General features: G+C 35.7%; 1 protein-coding gene across 2 annotated transcripts in view; it reads left to right on the top strand.

Moving 5' to 3' along the window:
* GBE1 (1,4-alpha-glucan branching enzyme 1) overlaps nt 1-18,887 on the top strand; it is a 279,362-nt gene that overhangs the window by 51,757 nt on the left and 208,718 nt on the right. For both annotated transcript variants that reach the window (XM_088024239.1, XM_028116733.2), the window contains exon 2: nt 390-559. In XM_088024239.1, coding sequence (XP_087880365.1) covers nt 390-559 — 170 coding nt within the window. The remainder of the gene's footprint in view (nt 1-389; nt 560-18,887) is intronic.

The raw sequence follows: 18,887 nt of genomic DNA, 5'->3' as shown, positions 1-18,887 counted from the left end.
TCTGGCTTTTGACTATTTTTCTTTTATTTTCTTAGGGGTTAGAAGAGAGACACATAGGGATGCTCCTTCATCATACCATTTTGACATATAAGTTGCTATAATGCTGATTTTTTAAAAATTTCATGGAATATAGAACAATTGTATTTCTCTCTTATACCAAAATGCATGAAATTACCAAAAAATGTTAGATTGCTTCAGTTTGAGATAAGAATGATTTTATCGTGTGAGGTAATTGCTACCTTATGTGAAATTATTCACATTATTCCTCTTTAATATTTTTTTTCTTTTCTTTTTCTGAAGAAGAGTAAATAAAGCATTTACTTAATGACAGTAGCTTTCTTGGAAGATGATTTTATTTTCTAACTTCCTTCTTTTGCACTTTTTCAAAGGTATAAGCGGTTTAACGAGACTTTGAACAACATCGGAGAGAACGAAGGTGGTATTGATAAATTTTCCAGAGGTTATGAATCATTTGGTGTCCACAGATGTGCCGATGGTGGTTTATACTGCAAAGAATGGGCCCCAGGAGCAGAAGGAGTTTTTCTTACTGGAGACTTCAGTAAGTATTTGAAAGATTTAAAGTTGTACAATTTATTTATTTACTTAAAACAAAGACTTGTTATACTTCATATATTTATATGAAAATTAATGATTACAGATATCTGACCTTTCAGATAGAGCCATCGGATTTGTGTCTTTACCTTCACGTGGTAAATTTCCTACTGTAATGTAATACAGGTGTTCCTGAAAAGCTTTTATGTTCTGTAAAATCATGTACCAGAAGTAACAGAGTTTATGAGAAAAATGGTGCTAGGCAGACTGCTCCAAATTTATTCAACTTTGTTGGCAAGTCCTGACAAAATCAATAGCAATCTGGGTAAAAATATTAGTGTAAGTTAAATCTCCACTAGCATTTGCACCTGGTTAGATGGCATTGTAGTTCTTGGATCCTCTAGAGGCTAATATCCTGTTTTGAGACCTCAGTAAAAGTAGACATCTAATCTAGAGGATAAAATTCTGCATGACTCAATTCTTTTTGTTTTTCTTTTCCTTTTTTATAATACAAAATCAATTTTTTAAAAACGAGTATCTTCTTAGCCTTGTTATTTGCACTGTGAATTTTATTAGGCAGTTAACCCGGTGGAAAGCATAGTTGGTCTAGATGTCAGGCTTCTGGCTTACAGTCTAGTGAGGAAGAACTTGTATGTAAAGAACTATAATACAATTTGCTCAGTTGTATTCTAGTGGTATAAATAAATTACTGTAGTAGAGACAAGGAAGAAAGCTCGGTTTTGGAAGTAGAATAATGAAAACTAGGCCTTGGCAAAATGTTCATAATACAAGGAAATATCAGAATGAGAATCATCCTTTAGTGCCAGGAGAGTACTGTAGTATTTAAAATTTGATTTTATCAGATTCAAAAGTCTACATGCTATATTATTCCAATTATATGACATTCTAGAATTGGCAAAGCTATAGGGACAGACGACAGAGTTGTCAGGGTTTGGAGGTAGGAATTGTGAGTTGACAGAGGAGCATGAAGGAACTTCTTGGGGTGATGAAAATATTTTATGTCCCAATTGTGCTGGTTGTTACATGACTACATACGTTTGTCAAAATTTATAGACCTATACTCATAAAAGACTGCATTTTATCGCATGTAAATTATACCTTAAAGAAGCTGACTTTTAAAAAGTTTTGATTTTATACATGTTGTCTAAAGCAGTACTGTCTAATAGAAATATAATGTAAGCCACTTACTACGTTAATTCAGAACTTTTAGTAGCTATATTAAAAAAAGTAAAAGGTGGACAGTTGAATGAATTTTAATAATGAAAAATTTTATTTAACCCAGTATATCAAAATATTTTAATAGTAATATCAATATAAAATTCATTGAGGTATTTTTGTTCTTTTGTATTCTTTTAGCTCTGATATTTTTTCATTGGAAATACCTGATCTTTATTTAGATTTAATAAAATTTTCAGTTTAAGAATACAAACCCAAGTTTTTTTCAAACAGAATTAAAAGTTCTCGTAACTGAGTTGAATAGTAATTTTAAAATTTAAATTTAATAAAGTAATTAAAATTAAATGAAATTTAAAATTCAGTTTCTCAGTTGCACTAACCTTATTTCGAGTGCTCAGTGGTTACATGTGTCTACTGGCTCCTTTATTGGAAATCACAGGTCTAAGGACTTGCAGTCCTGCAAATTAAATGAAGCCTATTTCTTGAGAGTCATTGAAAATTTTAAGGAGAGTTTTGAGAAAGACCATATGATCTGCTGGCTTAGATTAGTTTTGTTTGCCTGATGATAATTACGAAATTATATAAAATTATGGGGATAAGAGACTTCTTAAATTTTATTAAAATAGTCATTAATAATTTTTTCTTATACACAAACATTAATATTTCTCCATCTTCTTTATACACCTGCCTCGACTAGTAGTTTTTTGTTAAAAGACCATTTAGACATCCACCTATCGTTCAGGCCCTTTTGGCATTCTATTTTATTACTTCTTTTTATGGCCATTTATAAGATTGAGAGTATTGATTGAGAATGTACAAGTTGATTTTTACATAGAGATACCAAAACTACTATAAGAACCTCAGTTAAAATTTGGTCCTTGTGTTAGGTACCACCTCCAACAGATTTATGATTAAACCCACTAAGTAGGTTTTAGAAATATAAAAATATGGGAAAGGAACTATATGAGAATTAGATTTGGGAACTGTCATACGGACTAATGCCGATTTACTAGAAATTGTGCCTCGTAAATATACTTGGGTCCTATGTGCATTTGGAAAACTGCATTTTAAAATTTTATTTAGGATTTAATGCTTATATATCGAAAGTATAATAATTAAAATTTTTTTTGTAAACAGAAAACTAAAAATTATCTACTTCCTATTTTAATGTAAAAATGCCCTCTGTTACCTTGTTTTTTTTTTCAATTCAAGTTGATTTTTAAAAATGCTACCCTTTGTCCGGGTGTATAACATAATTTAAAATCTCTCCATATACTTGGGATAGGATTTGGTGAATTATTTTCATCAACCAATATTTATTTAGTGTCTAAGAACATGAAGAACATCAGATTTAATCAGTGAGCCCTTAATTTTACTGGAGAGATGGGAAAAACTAAGATAAATGAAATTGTGATAGAAAATAGGAACAGGCAGTATGCTGGGAACATTTAAATGACTAATCTATTTTTTCTTTCTTCTTTTAAAGATTTTATTTATTTATTTCAGAGACAGAGAGACAGAGAGCACAAGCATGAGTGGGGGAGGGCAGAGGGAGAAGCAGACTCCCTGCTTAGCAGAGAGCCCCATGCTGGGCTCCATTCCAGGGCCCCAGGATCAAGACCTGAGCCAAGCGGACTCTTAACTGCCTGAGCCACTCAGGTGCCCCACTAACCTATTTTTTCTAGATGAAAGAATAGCTTTTCTCCCCAAAGTCACAGGGTCTCAGGGTCTCTGTATACATGAGATCTCAACTTTTTCTCACTAAGGAGCTTTCACTTAAAAAAGTTTGAAAATTGAGAGTAGAGCCAAACTTTTGGGTTAATAATGCATTTAAAAGAATATGTCTTTGGAAAAAAAATGTTCCTGTGAGTAGTGAGTATTAATTTGATATGACTCTGTAGAGCATAGAATTTTGATGATCATGACAACATAGCTGAAAATACACCCTTAAAAAACTGAACTAACCATGCCTTTAACACAAGGAATTCTGTATTTTGTTTTTCCCTACTTACATTTTCTTTCCTTTTTTTTTTCTTTTTAAAGAAGAGTTGAGCAAGAAGAAAGTCATTTTTCTTTGTTGAACTTTTTCTCAGGCTCCAAAATAGGTTAGATAATTTTATTGTTAAGTTTTCTAATGTATAAAAGGAAAAGAAAATGGATATTAATTAGCTAAACAACTATAGTATCTTTTTTCTTTACAAAATGCATATGAAGATTAATTAAAATGTTCTTGGTAGCTTTGCTGATCATATTAAAATGTTTTAAAAAACATTTAAAAAACATTTAACTGTATTCATGACTGTACTCATATTTATCAGCTGATAGGTTGACACAGCAATAAACCTAAAAGGTTCTGTAGAATTAATCTCCAACTGTAACACTGATCAGTTTTTAGAATTCTATTCCTGTAACACAATAAGCTTAACTTTCTATATATATACTTGAAATACCACCTTAAATTAAAAAAAAAAATAGCTTCTTCACCTATTGGCAGAGATTTAAAAAGTAACATAACTTTATTTATATTTTTATCTCAAGTGTAATAATATAAAACATTGCTTTTGTACCTACCTCTTCTCTCAACCCCCAAAGATAATATAAAACAGTTCTTCAGACACCAGCAACAAAAACTTTATGTCGGCTAATCGCTAAATTGACTGTTACTTATATTTACCTAAAAAATGGAAATTTTCTTAATTTAGTTTTTACCTAAATGATTAGACATTTGTGGTATTTTTTTAGGAGAATATAAAATTAAAGAATGTCTAGACTTTAATTCTGTATTATGAAAAATTATACTTGTAATCAAAATACTCTAGCATACTGTGATATTTGTCTCCTCTTTTAATCATTTTAGAAATGGACTGCACTATACATTCTTTCTCTGGGCTTATTCATAATGTTGCTCGTAAATATTTGTTGTTCTATTGTATTTTTTTGCCAACCAACTTGAAGATAATTTAGGTACGACTATTCAGAATAGTCAAATACAAATGATCTTTAAGAAAGAAATTGGCATGTAAAAAAAAAAAGTTTGAAATCATAGTTGAGCTTTCGAAACACAGTTCTTCCTTTGGCTCAGTGGGGATAAAGTGATGATATTTGTCTTACTTGCCTAAAGTGGGTTGCTGTAGATACTAACTAGATTGTAGATGAGAAAACATTTTATACCTTAATCAGTGCTCAAGAAATGTTAATTGACAGGATTGAAAAAATTCTCTCATTTGTAATGTTTTTTTTCTTATTAAAGAAATTACTATTAATTTTTTTTATTTTAAAGATTTTATTGATTTATTTGAGAGAGAGAATGAGATAGAGAGAGAGCATGAGAGGGTAGAGGGTCAGAGGGAGAAGCAGACTCCCTGCTGAGCAGGGAGCGTGATGTGGGACTCGATCCTGGGACTCCAGGATCATGACCTGAGCTGAAGGCAGTCGCTTAACCAACTGAACCACCCAGGCGCCCTAAATTACTATTAATTTCAAAAGGCAGTTGACTCTTGCGTGAGTCCAGTGATTTAGTCTCTGTGTTGTCCATACCGAAGTGGATCTAGCTTTTGCCATCCACATTTTTAAAACTTGAAAAGCAACTTCACTTTAAATATATTACACATATTTTTCTTTATTTGAGAGAAAATGAAAGAGTCATTTCTTTTCCTTTAAGTCATTTTTTAAAAACTAGCTTTTTAAGCAGCTAGCAGCTGCCGTTGCAACCCAGGAGGACAGTGGATGTATAATGACATTCATCAGGATTGGAATCTTACCACCAAAAAGTATTTCTGGGCAAGCCAGAAACTACTTAAAGGTTCGAGATGAATTTCTAAAACTTTGAATCATCTTCAATAGAGCAAAGATTCATTCTTTAGAAAATTAAATGTGATTTAAAATATACTTGGAGTTTTGGAACTAAACCATGTTTATTGCAGGTTGCTAAATAATTGAAGAAAACTTGGTGCTTTCCAGTAGCTAGATGGTAATAAGTAGAGAAAAAGGCAGTAAACTACATATGTCAATATAAAATAATTGGGTTCTATTCGCTATAACTGAAAACATTTCATTTAAAATTACTAAGTCTGGGAGCTAGGCACTTTTCAAATAACCTAAATGTCTATCACTGATGGACTACAAAAAAAAAGGGGGGGGGGAATAACACCCTGATTTTTATGCCTATAGAAAAAAGGTACCGCGGATATTTTTGCGGAGTAGGAAAGATATTAAGGAGAATTTTACCTGTTTCCTGGACAAAATTAGTCTATAATTTTGTTTTCAGTTATACAATTGCCCAGAAGTTTACATCATCATAAAAGCCTTTGTATTTCTTAATTCCACGTGCTCTGGAACAGTACTACTGAAAGTGTACTCTCTGGACCAGTGTGGTTCCATGCACTGTAATTGTTTGGCAGTGATGTATTGGCAGAAATTGGGATTGTAAGCATTTAGAGACTTGACTTGTTTTTAAGATTTTTTTTTTTTTTTATTTGTTTGAGAGAGGGGGAAAGAAAGTACGAGCGAGCATGATGGGAAGGAGCAGAGTGAGAGGGAGAGCAGACTCCCCACTAAGCAGGAAGCCAGATGCGGGACTCAATTCCAGGCCCCAGGATCATCACCTGAGCCGAAGGCATCTGCTTAACTGACTGAGCCACTCAGGCACCTCAGCATTTAGAAACTTTAATAGTTTGACAGAGTAATTTTTTTTTCTGGTGAATCAAATGATAATATAAAAATTGGGGCTTAAATTTTGAAAGCCTTTTTTTCTTTTGATTTTCTAATAATTCATTTTATTACATTTTACATAAGATTTGGTCTATAATAGGTTGGAAATTTTTTTTTTTTTAAAGGTAACTGATCCATCAGCGCAGAGAGTTGGGAGGAACACTGATCTAAAAATTAGGGATTATTTATTGGTTTAGAAGTCTTTTATGGTTGGAAGGTACAGTTCTGATGTCAACCTCCTTTGTATTCTCTTCCTTCCCATAAATAATCACTGCTATGTTAGTCAGCTTTCACTGTGGTATGGCATGTTACAAAAAACTCTAACATAATGGTTTGCAACTGCAAAGGCTACAGTTATCAGCTGTGCCTCAGTCCCAAGGGTCAAATTCTTCCCAGGATGATGGAGCAGCCCCTGTGTGGGACATGCAGAGAGAAAGAATAGTGGAGGAAACCTGTTATGGTTTTAAAAAGCTTCAGTTTAGCAGTTAAATGTGATTTGAACTTCCATTTCATTAACCAAATAATTTGACCAAGCCTTATGTCCATAGGGCATGGGAGCACAATCTTCTTTTATGGAGGCTCATGAAACTTCGGGAATAATAGTATGAATGACCCCCATGGCAAAAAACACATACTCATAATATAAAGTGTAAACTTTCCAGATTCTTTGATATTCTAGATAATCTGTGTGTGTGTGTGTGTGTGTGTGTGTGTGTGTGTGTGTGTGTGTGTGTGTGAGATCAGAGGGGAGTTGGTTAGGTAGGGTAGTGCAGTAGTGCTCTCTACCTTGATTGTTGAGGGTTTTTTTTCTGGAATCTCAACTGACCTCTGGGTTCAAGTGGAACTTCAAGGAGTTTTTTGTGAGTTAGACACTTTCAACTTTCTGTGGGTCCTCTGTGAATGCATTTTTGTTATGTGGGTTCTCATAAGTTTGGCTCTTTGGAGATTGGGATGTTTCTAAAAAACAAATTTCTGGGATGGTCTGAGGACTCTTGATGTTGTTATTTTAGCAAAGAGGTGGCAACTGCAAGGTAGAGAGGTAGAAGGCATTAGGACTATTAACCAAACCATTACCAATGCTGAGAAATAGCCTCTTTGATGTATGTAAACTTAAAATAACCAATCAGCCAAGGCATTCTGTAGAAAGTTGTCAGGACTTTTTCTAGCTTTCCAACCTGATGTTGCTACTCTCCTTCCCTTTATCTGTTTTTACTGATAGATTATTTATTTTCGACAGAGTAGAGGTACATTGGAGGTTTACTTAGCTAACGTCTACTTACCAAACTTAGTGAATATACTTCTGTTTGACAGGCTCACTCTGAATGACACTGACAACTTTCCACGGGATACTGAGCATGCATGGGTAGTAGACCGTAGTCTACCACATGTATGCAGTTCGGCTCCTGCCATTTACATTCAGTGCTTATTAGTGAGCTGGTTTCCCACCCCCTTCAAATCCTGTGAATGCCAATTCTTCTCATTATAATTCTGCAGTATAACATTATATAAAGTGATGAACTATAAGTGTGACAGCAAAGAAAATTATTAAGTATTGGGAAAATCTCAGTAAGGACAAGTTGGAAAAAAATGATTTTGAATTAAGTACGCACAAGTGAACCGTGAGAAAATGATATAAATCTAACAGTTTCACATGCAGATTACTTTGTGTGCACCTTTTAGCTTCTGTTCCATTATAACCCCAAGGTAATTGGAAATACAAATGTTGCATTGTAGGTGTGGGTTCATATAAGAAAGATACTGTAAAATCTTAATCAGAGGCCCTAAGGAGAAATGCCTTTAATCTTATATCAGAATATGGGTGAATATTTATATTTTCTTTTAAGTAAAAACAAAATTTTTACTGTTTTGATGTGTATATGTGTGCATATACATATGCATATATGTATTTTATCATTCTCTGCTTTAACCAATATTTTCAGTACGTGTACCAACACTGCCCCAATTGTGCTGGATCAGAGAGCTTTGTTATAAGGTCTAATGGGATTATTTTTATAGGGAAGCATCCTTACCTCCTGGGATTCTAGGAAATTGCTGTTAGAGACCTTAATGCTTTGAACTGTGTGACATAAATGATAATTTTCTAGCCTCGTGTTGCTTTTTTTTTAAAGATTTTATTTATTTATTTGAGAGAGAGAGAATGAGAGATAGAGAGCACGAGAGGGAAGAGGGTCAGAGGGAGAAGCAGACTCCCTGCTGAGCAGGGAGCCTGATGTGGGACTCGATCCCGGGACTCCAGGATCATGACCTGAGCCGAAGGCAGTCGCTTAACCAACTGAGCCACCCAGGCGCCCGCCTCGTGTTGCTTTTTTAATAAATATCCTGTTAAAAATTTATGCTGTTTGGATATTACAATACTTTTCATTAGGTTTCAGTTTATTATTCTCAATTATTTATTTTCTATCATTTTTTTAACATTTTAAAAGATGAGCTATAATTCACATATCATAAAGTTTACCATTTCAAAATAGACACTTCAGTGGTTTTTTAGTATACTTACTGTGGTGTACCACTATTATCACTGTCTAATTCCAGAACATTCCCATCATTCTAAACAGAAACATCTAACTGGTAGCAGTTAGTCCCGAATGTTCTTTCCCTCCATTCTCCGGCCACCAGTAATCTGTTTTCTATCTCTGTGGATTTGCCTGTTTTGGACATTTCCTATAAATGGATCATACAATATGTGGCCTATCTTTCCAGTTTCTTTCACTTATCATAAGGTATCAAGATTCATTAAGAGTGTGGCATGTAACAGTCCTTTATGCCTTTTTTGGTGGCTGAATAATATTTTACTGTATAGATATACCACATTTTGTTTATCCATTCTTCAGTGGCAGGACATTTGGGTTGTTTCTACTTTATGGCTATTGGGAATAATGCTTTTATGAACATTTGTGTACAAGATTTTGTATGAACATGTGTTTTCAATTCTCTTGGGTTGCCTTGGTTATTGATGTTCTTACCATTAATTGCCCTAAGATCCTTTCACTCACCCTACTCTGCTCTGCACCACATTTCCATAGCTCCCTTGGCCTCCACCACTGTTAAGTTGGTTTAGTGGGAGGTCCTAATGAATTACTTAAGGGTGGGAGGAGGGAGAACCCAGGGAATTTTCCCCTACTCCCTTGCCTAGCCCTTTGTCTAAAGTGAGACTGTGTCTCATGCAGCAGTTGTGTCTTGTAGTTCTTACTGCTTTTCTCTCTCTAAGCTCAGCTCCTACCAGGTAGGCTTGCCTTATTGCTAGCTTCTGTTGGATGTCCCTGGCTTCCAAGTTCCGGTAATCCTGCCTCTCTCTTAGGGGTGTTACCATGGTGCCTGTTATTGCTCATCTCTATTTGAATTCTCAGTTCTTCTACTACCTGTGTAACCAGTTTCCTGTATTATGGGTCTTTCTTGAAAATAGGTAGCTTGGTTTCCACTCTGACCTCTCATTGCTGGAATAGTATTTCCCTTCCATTAAGCGTGCTGAGTTATGCAGATATACAGGACACTTTTCACGTTGTATTTTAGCTATTTTAAAGCAGCCCCGGAATCGTTCAGCACAATGGCCCTGCCTCTGTTAAGGTATTTTCAATAATTTTTTTAAAAGTTAGATTTACTAACTTTGTGAATTTTTAAGTTTTTTGTGATAGAGGTAGGTATTATAGAATTTCAGTTATTTTTTTTAAAGATTTTATTTATTTGAGAGAGAGAGAGCATGAGCAGCAAGAGGGGCAGAGGGAGAAGCAGATTCCCCACTGAGCAGGGAGCCTGACATGGGGCTTGATCCCAGGACCCTGGGATCATGACCTGAGCCAAAGTTAGATGCTTAACCGACTGAGCCACCCAGGCGCCCCAGAATTTCAGTTATTTTGTTCTAGAAAACTCAGCAATGGGAGATATTGTTATACTCTCTCCTTCTATTGTAGCAAATTAGTTATGTTTTACTTTAAACAGGATTTTGATGTTTCATCTGTTAGAGAACAGTATCATCTTCTTCATGCTTTGTTAAGTCTGAAACAACTTTTCCCTGTGTGTGGTCCTTATATCACTTAAACCTTGTGTTGGTGAAATGAAGATTCCAGGGTAAATAACACATCTTCTGAATCACAGTCATGGGGTAGAGCTTAATGTTGATGATGTATTGCCCTCCTTTTTGAGGATTTGTATCATTTATATGCTAGCGGCTGTTGTAGTATCATATATTCTTCCTTTTCATCTCCCCCCCACCCCCCGCCAACTTCATAGACATACTTTCTTTTCCTAGCACATAGTATGCAGTGTGCAACCTAAAAGAAACGACCTATATATTCTTTATTTAGGAAGATTTTCTAGAAGGAGGGATAAACATGTCTTCTAGGAAAGAATCAGATGGGCATGTCATTTACAGTGGAAGGTAGATTATTTCAGATTCCTGGGGTGGAGGAAATTTGGCTGTTACTCCCTGGCCGCTTTATCATTGGTGTGTAGGCAGAATTGAGACCTTTTCACGTATGTAAGGATGCAGAAAGTGTATCTTCAAAGCATTCTTCCTTAGGATGTTACATATGGATAATACCAGCAGAATGAGGGAATAAATCAAGACAGAGGACCACATGAGATGCAGGAACCAGTGACTCGGGTTTAGGAAAAGAGTAAAATGGAAAGAGAATTTGTCAGGCTATGCAACAGGCATAAGAGAACAGACAATTAGGAAGGGACCAGGTAGAGAAGACCCCACAATATTCCCTGGGAGGAGGTTCCCTGGAAGGAAAATGGCAGAATGGAGAAACCATTTGGAAACTTAGAAAACTTTAGGATATGAATTGATGTTTTCAGTAGAAGAAAAAAGTAAGGCTCAATTTAAACATGATTCTGGGAAGAGTCTTCTTTAGGTGGCTGTTAAGGATTGAATTTGCATGTTGAAGCCGTGACCCCTAATGTGATGGTGTTTGAAGGTGAGGTCGTTGGGAAGTAATTATGCTTAGATGAGGTCATGGTGACCCTATGATGGGATTAGTGTCCTTAAAATAAGAGGGAGAGAGACTAGAGTACTCTCTCTGTCTCAGTCCCATGTGAGGATACAGTGAGAAGGTGACAATCTACAAACCAGGAAGAGGCCTTCACTCTGAGCCACATCTTCTGGCATTTTGATCCTGAACTTCCCAGATGTCACAATGTTGAGAAATGCACGTCTGTTATATAAGCCACCCGTTTTGTATGGCAGCCTGGACGGACTAGCAGAGTGGCGCACGGTCATGTCACTGTACTGTGGACAAGCCTGCAATCCTTGTTTTCTACTTGGCTCTGCGATGGACAATATTTAATATAACATAAGAACCATTCATTAGTGTTTAACTTTTGAATTGACCTATAGAGGTATCATTAAACACTTAAAGTTTTAATTGTTTCTGCAAAAATAATATTGAAAGACTTTGGAAGATATTTTTTAAAATATTTATTTATTTATTTGAGAGAGAGAAAGCGTGCGCAGGGAGGAGCAGAGAAAAAGGGAGAAAGAATCTGAAGCAGACTCTGCACTGAGTGTGGAGGCCTCCGTGGAGCTTGATCCCACGACCGTGAGATCATGACCTGAGCTGAAACCAAGAGTTGGTCGCTTAACTGACCGAGTCACCCAGGAGCCCCAGATTTTGGAAGTTACATTTTTTAAAGATTTTATTTTATTTATTTGACACAGAGAACACAAGCAGGGGGAGCAGCAGGCCGAGGGAGAGGGAGAAGCAGGCTTCCTGCTGAGTGGGGAGCTTATCATGGGGCTCGATTCCTGAATCCTGGGATCATGACCTGAGGTGAAGGCAGAGGCTTAACCGACTGAGCCACCCAGGTGACCCTGGAATATATTTTTAAAAGGCTATCATTATATGAGTAACCATAACCATTTAATTAAAAACTACTCGTTAAAAATGTAAGTGAATTATATCTATATGGTGATAAATACTTATATCTATCCATGTAATATATATCAGTATAATATATCTTATATACATGCCACTTGATGAAACAGATATGCTGGGCAGATATATGCCTAATCTAGACATTGCTTTATGAATAGAAATATGAAGATGTTTGTTCAACATGTTCATCCTAAATAGGGGAAATAGGTGACAAGAGAGCTTGGTCAGGACTGCAGGTGAATGAACCATGTGCAGATTGACAACTCTGGGCACATGATAGGAGTTTGTTTGCTTGTTTGTTTTTAACCCGGGCTATTCTAAAATTAGAATTGCTTTATTCTTGTTATCTCAGTTGACTGGTAAGTGTGCTTGGCTCCAAAGAACAAGGCTGTCATCTCTAGGTAAATTATTCACACACTTGCTTCTGTTGAAGAGTTTTGGTTGACAGTCCCAAGATTTTAGCTTCTGTATTAGTTGGGGGGCAGTAGGACATAGATGGCATGCTCAGGGGTTTCACTGGAGAGAGTTTAATGAAGGGCTTTTTACAGAAGGCTGGTGAGGGTTAAGGAACTACTAGAATTGGAAGCTGTTGCCTCTTAGGACGTAGGTACAAGAAAGGAAGGAATGGTTACTGGAACATAGTTAAAGCTGAAGTCATAAAAGAGGAGTCTGGTTACAGTATCTGTGGCCAGAGAGAAAGGCAGCCACTGCCAGAGGAAGCAGGAATGGAGTAGGTGTTAAATATCTCCATTTGTCTTACGCCAACATCCACCGTTGGCTAGTCCCAACTTGCCACTGGAGTGCAAGGGAGACCTGGAATTGTCATCTACTGACGCCAGCCTCTGGGGCCTCGAGCAGGCTTGAGAAATTCAGAAGGATCTTAAGGTAGTTCCTAGCGTGGAGAAATGGAGAAGAACCGGGACAGCTACCCAGATTTCTCTTAACATGTTTAGAGGGCTCTCAAAGACTGGAGGCATTTCTGACTTTATTTTCTTCTAAGTGATCGCAGCTTCTTTACATAACGACGTCAATGTACTATGTACCTTTCCATTCAAAGAGGCAGAAAACATTTTTGGTGCATGGGTTTCTTTCCCCCTTCCTCGCTGCTTTGCTTACACCCTCCCCATCCCTCCTTTTCTCCCTTTCTTCCTCTCCCATCTTCCCTCCCTGTTTTCATTCTTCCCTCCCCCCCTTCCTTCTTTTCTTTGGATATATCTTTAATCTTAACAATCCTGAACAAGGCTAGTAGCTAATATTAAGAAGCAGAAGAGTTTCAGGTTTTCAAAAGGGTCTCGGATCTTAGGGGAAAGGAGATGGAACTTTATTTCTTAATCTACTTAAAGCAAGCAATTAGCTTTTAGCCATTTAGCAAAGCCTTCTAAAATAGCATAAACCAATTTATACACAATTACCAGTACATCTAAAATCAGAGCAAGTAAACTCCAAGTTTTCTTTTTTCTTTTTCCCCCTGAAATTATAGAATATAATCTTAAAGTCAGGTGCTTACTCTGTTAAAGTTTAATGTCTCTCAAATAATATTCCAGTTCACTAAATGTACAGTTGAATGGGGGTATATAGTGATTTTTTTTTTTTTTTAAAGCAGGTTTATTTAAAAAAAATCTGCTAGAGTCCTTGAAGTTAGGGTCTGGAATTTAAATTCAACAATTTCACCTTCATCCCTCCCTACTTTCCTTTCCCTTGAGCAGCAATACTTATTGGGTACCTTCTATGTGCCAGACACTGTGCTAAGTAATGGAAATTCACTGATGCAGAAGAAGGAAAAATAACCTTCTCCTCTAGCACGGGAAATGGTTGGTCTCCTTTTAACTAGCAATTAATTGCCTAAGGTCATCTAGTCATAAAATTAAACTGGGATTTTGATATTATTCTAAGTATTGTGGGCATCCCTCTGTGACTTTTTTAGGCAAAATAAATAAAAGATCAAAGATACCACTTTATAAAGATATTTTAGGAAATAAAAAATTATGTAAAGATATTTCCCTAAGTACTTTCTAAAGTTGAAACAACTCTTAGAGTATAATTTAGTAACAAACAATATACTCTTTCAAGATACTGGATTTTTTTTTAGGATTTATTTTATTGCTTATTTTGGTGATATTTTATGTGTTTATTTTTAAAGCAAAAGTATGAAAATGAAAGTTTTGGGGTATATTTCCAGAGAATCTGTAATTGATTTAAATGATACATGAGACATTTTTTGTCAAACTGAAGTGAGCTAGAAAAAAATCTCTTAGAATAGCTGTATTTAGATTTTAATGAAACTAGGCAGAAAGGAGACTAAAGTGAATTTCCTTTTTAGTCTTTTAAATGAAAAAGTGCATCATTTGTCCTATATATCTTATTCATCATCAGTCAAAGCAAAGCATTCATTCCTATGAGAGAGATAATGGATTCAGAGAGCCGAGAGGAATGGAAGATTGTCATTCAATGCTGATGAGTTTTAGTAATATTTTTATCATGAGAAATTGGGTTGCAGAACCTTAAGATTTGGAATTAAGTTGCCATAGATATATTTAATTAAAAGTAGATTGCTTTAACCTTTCTTTAAGTTAGAAATACGTTTAAAATCTTAAATTAAATTTATAGTTAGTTTGTATTTAACTTGTATTCAGGACTTGCCTTTAATAGGGATTCTTTATAAGGTATAGCCCCAAAAAGGTACATTTTAATTGAACTATTACAGTGAACATATAAAGAAAGTTTCTGAAAGGATGTTATAACTTTGTATATTGGATCAAAGTATGGCTTACTTTTCTGCTGATGGAGAAAGTAACCAAACTTATCAAACCAAACTAAAAAGAGAGACCAGAACGGGGATCTGCATCCTGAACTCTCTTAAAGCCTCATCGACACAACTCCTTAATCAGTATAAATTATATTTCCTAGTGTTTTATTGTTATCACCTGATGGGTTGGGGGTTTCTCATTGATAGTACTGTTCAGTGGTTAATACTTTTCTAGAAGTTGAAATGTAGGAAGAATGAAGTTACCAAAGTAGAAAAGCAAATGAACATATATATATATGTGTGTGTACATATATACATATTTATGTATATATATATATATATAGACACACATATATGTATGTGCCAGATTTGTGAACTCTGATATTACAGAATCAGTTTTAGGTTCATTAGAGGAAATTAGAATGCTCCAAGCTCATTCTGTGATCTTATCTAATTGTGCATTCTTAGTCCAAGGCATTAAAAAAGTAAGTTGAATAAAGAAGGTTGTGTAGTCAACTACTAGCTGTGACCACACCTCCCAGGCCTGGAAGTCCATGCCCTAGTTCAGGATGTTGTTTACCCCCTCAGTCTGAGCACACACAGGCGTGGGCTGTGTTTAAGGCCATGCCCATTCCCCACTGGAGGAAAGCCAAAGGAGTAGGGAGGGGGGGATGCTGCAGCTTCAGTCTGTCATCAAGCCTGGGGCTCCTATCAATCAACTTTTTTCTGAGGGTTACAAAGTCAGAAGAGGGGCTTTATCTTAGATCTACTCAGATGCCTTATAACTTTATTCTTGGGAATTGAAACTTTTTTTAATAGCTAGGTCATGCTGACTAGCACAAAAGTATCTCAGATTAATTGTACATATTAAATCAAAATAAACTCTGTCAAAAGGTAAGTCTATTCACGATAACTTTGATTTCCTTTCTAAAGGAAAAGCTTCTATAGAAAATAGTCCATATTTGTTCTCCTTTTCCCTCCGCTCCACGGGGTGAGGTAATCACAAACTGCAATCTCCTATAAATATACCATCATTACCCAGAAGGTAATTGCAACATTATATAGTTGTTAATCTTTTCTCAATGAAGATCGAGATTCATTCTCTCTCAGAGGCTCAGTAAGAAAGCGTGGCCATGTGAGGCATACAGAAAATGGGAATTCATTGTTGTTATAAGCGTATAGGTTATCCTCTAGACTTTATTTTGTTTCACACCTTCATCACTAGCCATGTAAGGAGAGCCTGCTCTGTACAGTGCTGTAGAGCAAGTAAGATCAGATGAAAATGTGTGAGAGCTCTTAGCACAGTGCCTGACATCTTATACATTCACAATAAATATTTCTTCACTAACTCGTTTTTGTCTTTGTCTGGCATTTTCTAGTTTAAAGGAAAGTGTGAACATTATTGTCTAGATGGTCAAAACATGCCCTTGCTGGGTTACTTTTTGAAGCTGTGGACTCTCCAGCCATTGGTGGTGGTATTGTTCCAAATTGAAAGCATAACAATTTTTTTTTCTATGGAATAAGTAGACTATACCAGGATAATTCCTTTCTTATGGAATTTGGATTCATCCCTTTACCAAATGTTTCAGTATTTTGTTTAGAAGTCATTGGAACAATAGAGAGTTGAAGATAGAGCCATGGAAAAGCTCAATTTAGGGGTATAAGGATGATAAGAAGAGGTGGTGACGGCATGAAAGAAGAAATAGTGTTAGGAAAATGACAAGAGTGTCCTATCATAACATAGAAAGAGGAGAGGGCTTTTCAAGTCAAAGATGGATGTATACAGTATTATTATATTATCTTCATACTATCAAAAATGTAGTGAACATTTAACTGTGCAATAAGTGCTTAATATAGACTTGCAACTAAATCTTCCCAGTCGCCCATTGAGGTAGATATTATTACTGTCTTCACAGTCCAGGTGAGTACACTGAGACTTAGACACTGGAACTCACAGTCGCTGACCTGTGCCAGAGTCAGATTTCACTGAAGCCCTTTTGTCTGTATGTTGTAACCACTGAGCTAGACAAGGGGTGAGGACCACAAGCTTTCAGGAAAGTGAGTTCCATTTGCAGCTTTTCTTTGTAGTGGTAGGGAGTTTCCCTAACAGAGAGTTGTTTCTTTATTTTACAGACATGGAAATTCAAATTCAAGAAGTTATATAATCTGCCAAAAGTCACGTATCTAGTAAATAGTCATTGAAAGGTTTATCTATAAGTATTCTGCACATACTCATTCTATTGAGGCTCTGTTTACCAATAGCATCCCAATTTTGTACCTTTGAATTACATATAATTCCTAATGTACATTCCAGATGTACATTGAAACTCATGTTTCTATCTCTAGAAGCTGATTTATACTTTTGGGATAATTTTATATCTAGACTTTAAGACATCAGTATTGAGTGTGTGTGTGTGACATTATATACATATATAATACAATAGATATATAAGTAATTAGATGGTTTACATTCTTTACCTTTGAGTTGTGAGACAGAAAAATTCAAAGTGGACTGACTTGAAAGAGAATTCATATATTTAATTTCTTTTCATTTTTTTCAATGTATTTGAAGAATCAAGCTTCATATCATTAAGATTACATTTGTTTTGAACCTTGGCTACCATTTTTCAAATCTAAACTTATTTGGCTATATCTACCACATATGGTTTCACAGGATTGTTCCTATTAACATGAATATCACCTTTCATGGTGATTTTGAAACTAATCTTGAAGGAAGCTTCAAGAAATTTTGTTTGTTGGATGACACGACCTGATGATGAATTGAATATGGTGGGAAAGGGAAAGGCAAGGGAAAGTTACAGAACATATAACATTCAATATTATGTCATTTATTTTAAGACATACACAAGCATACACAACACACACACAGCTTTTGCTTCTATAAATAACAATAAATGTATTTATAAATATGTGTCTGTATGAAGTATGTATGAATGTATTGAGGTGTGTGTGAAGTAGGTATTGAAGAACCACATGACTTAGAATGTACTATCTTAGGGGAAGAAGGGGGTCTTGGGGAGGTGGTCAGTTGAGTTATTTTAGTCAGACTTAATCACACTTACAACATTGTAATGTCTAGTATTGGAAAACAGGACAATAAAGAGAGTCATAGATGATTCTCACAGATGAATCTCGTAGATTTAATCATCATTTAAAATTATTATTGGGGGGCGCCTGGGTGGCTCAGTCGTTAAGCGTCTGCCTTCGGCTCAGGTCATGATCCCAGGGTCTTGGGATCGAGCCCCGCATCGGGCTCCCTGCTCCGCGGGAAGCCTGCTTCGCTTCTCCCTCTCCCACTCCTCCTGCTTGTGTTCCCTCTCTCGCTGTGTCTCTCTCTGTCAAATAAATAAATAAAATCTTTAAAAAAAATAAAAAAATTATTATTGGGCTGCTCTTGTGGAATATTTTGGGAATAATCATTCAGTTAGGGTAAGTAGTGATGATAAAAAAGAAAAATTATTAGCAAATGTTTAGTACATACTTTAAGATGAATAATATCACTATTATAGTTTAAAAGTACATATTAAATGTAACTATAAAATAATGAGTAGTTTTGGTAACTATTTAATGCACACATCGATTTTCTGCTATGTGCCTGCTCCACTGCTAGAACTGGAGAGATATCTACCTTATTACTCTTTGGTTGCTATTTCTCTATCTAGCTCTTATTGTCCACTTGATGTATAGTTCTACATCTGAGATCCAGTTCATTCATTTCTTTGGGGAACCTTAATAAGAGGGAATTTAGAGAGAAAGCATGCACATAG

Source organism: Eumetopias jubatus, unplaced genomic scaffold (assembly GCF_037043125.1).
Source record: "Eumetopias jubatus isolate StellerSeaLion01/CBP00866 unplaced genomic scaffold, mEumJub1_p1.0 scaffold_1, whole genome shotgun sequence".
Lineage (NCBI taxonomy): Eukaryota > Metazoa > Chordata > Mammalia > Carnivora > Otariidae > Eumetopias > Eumetopias jubatus.
Note: the sequence above shows the minus strand (reverse complement) of the source record. Positions and strands in the feature narration are given on the sequence as shown.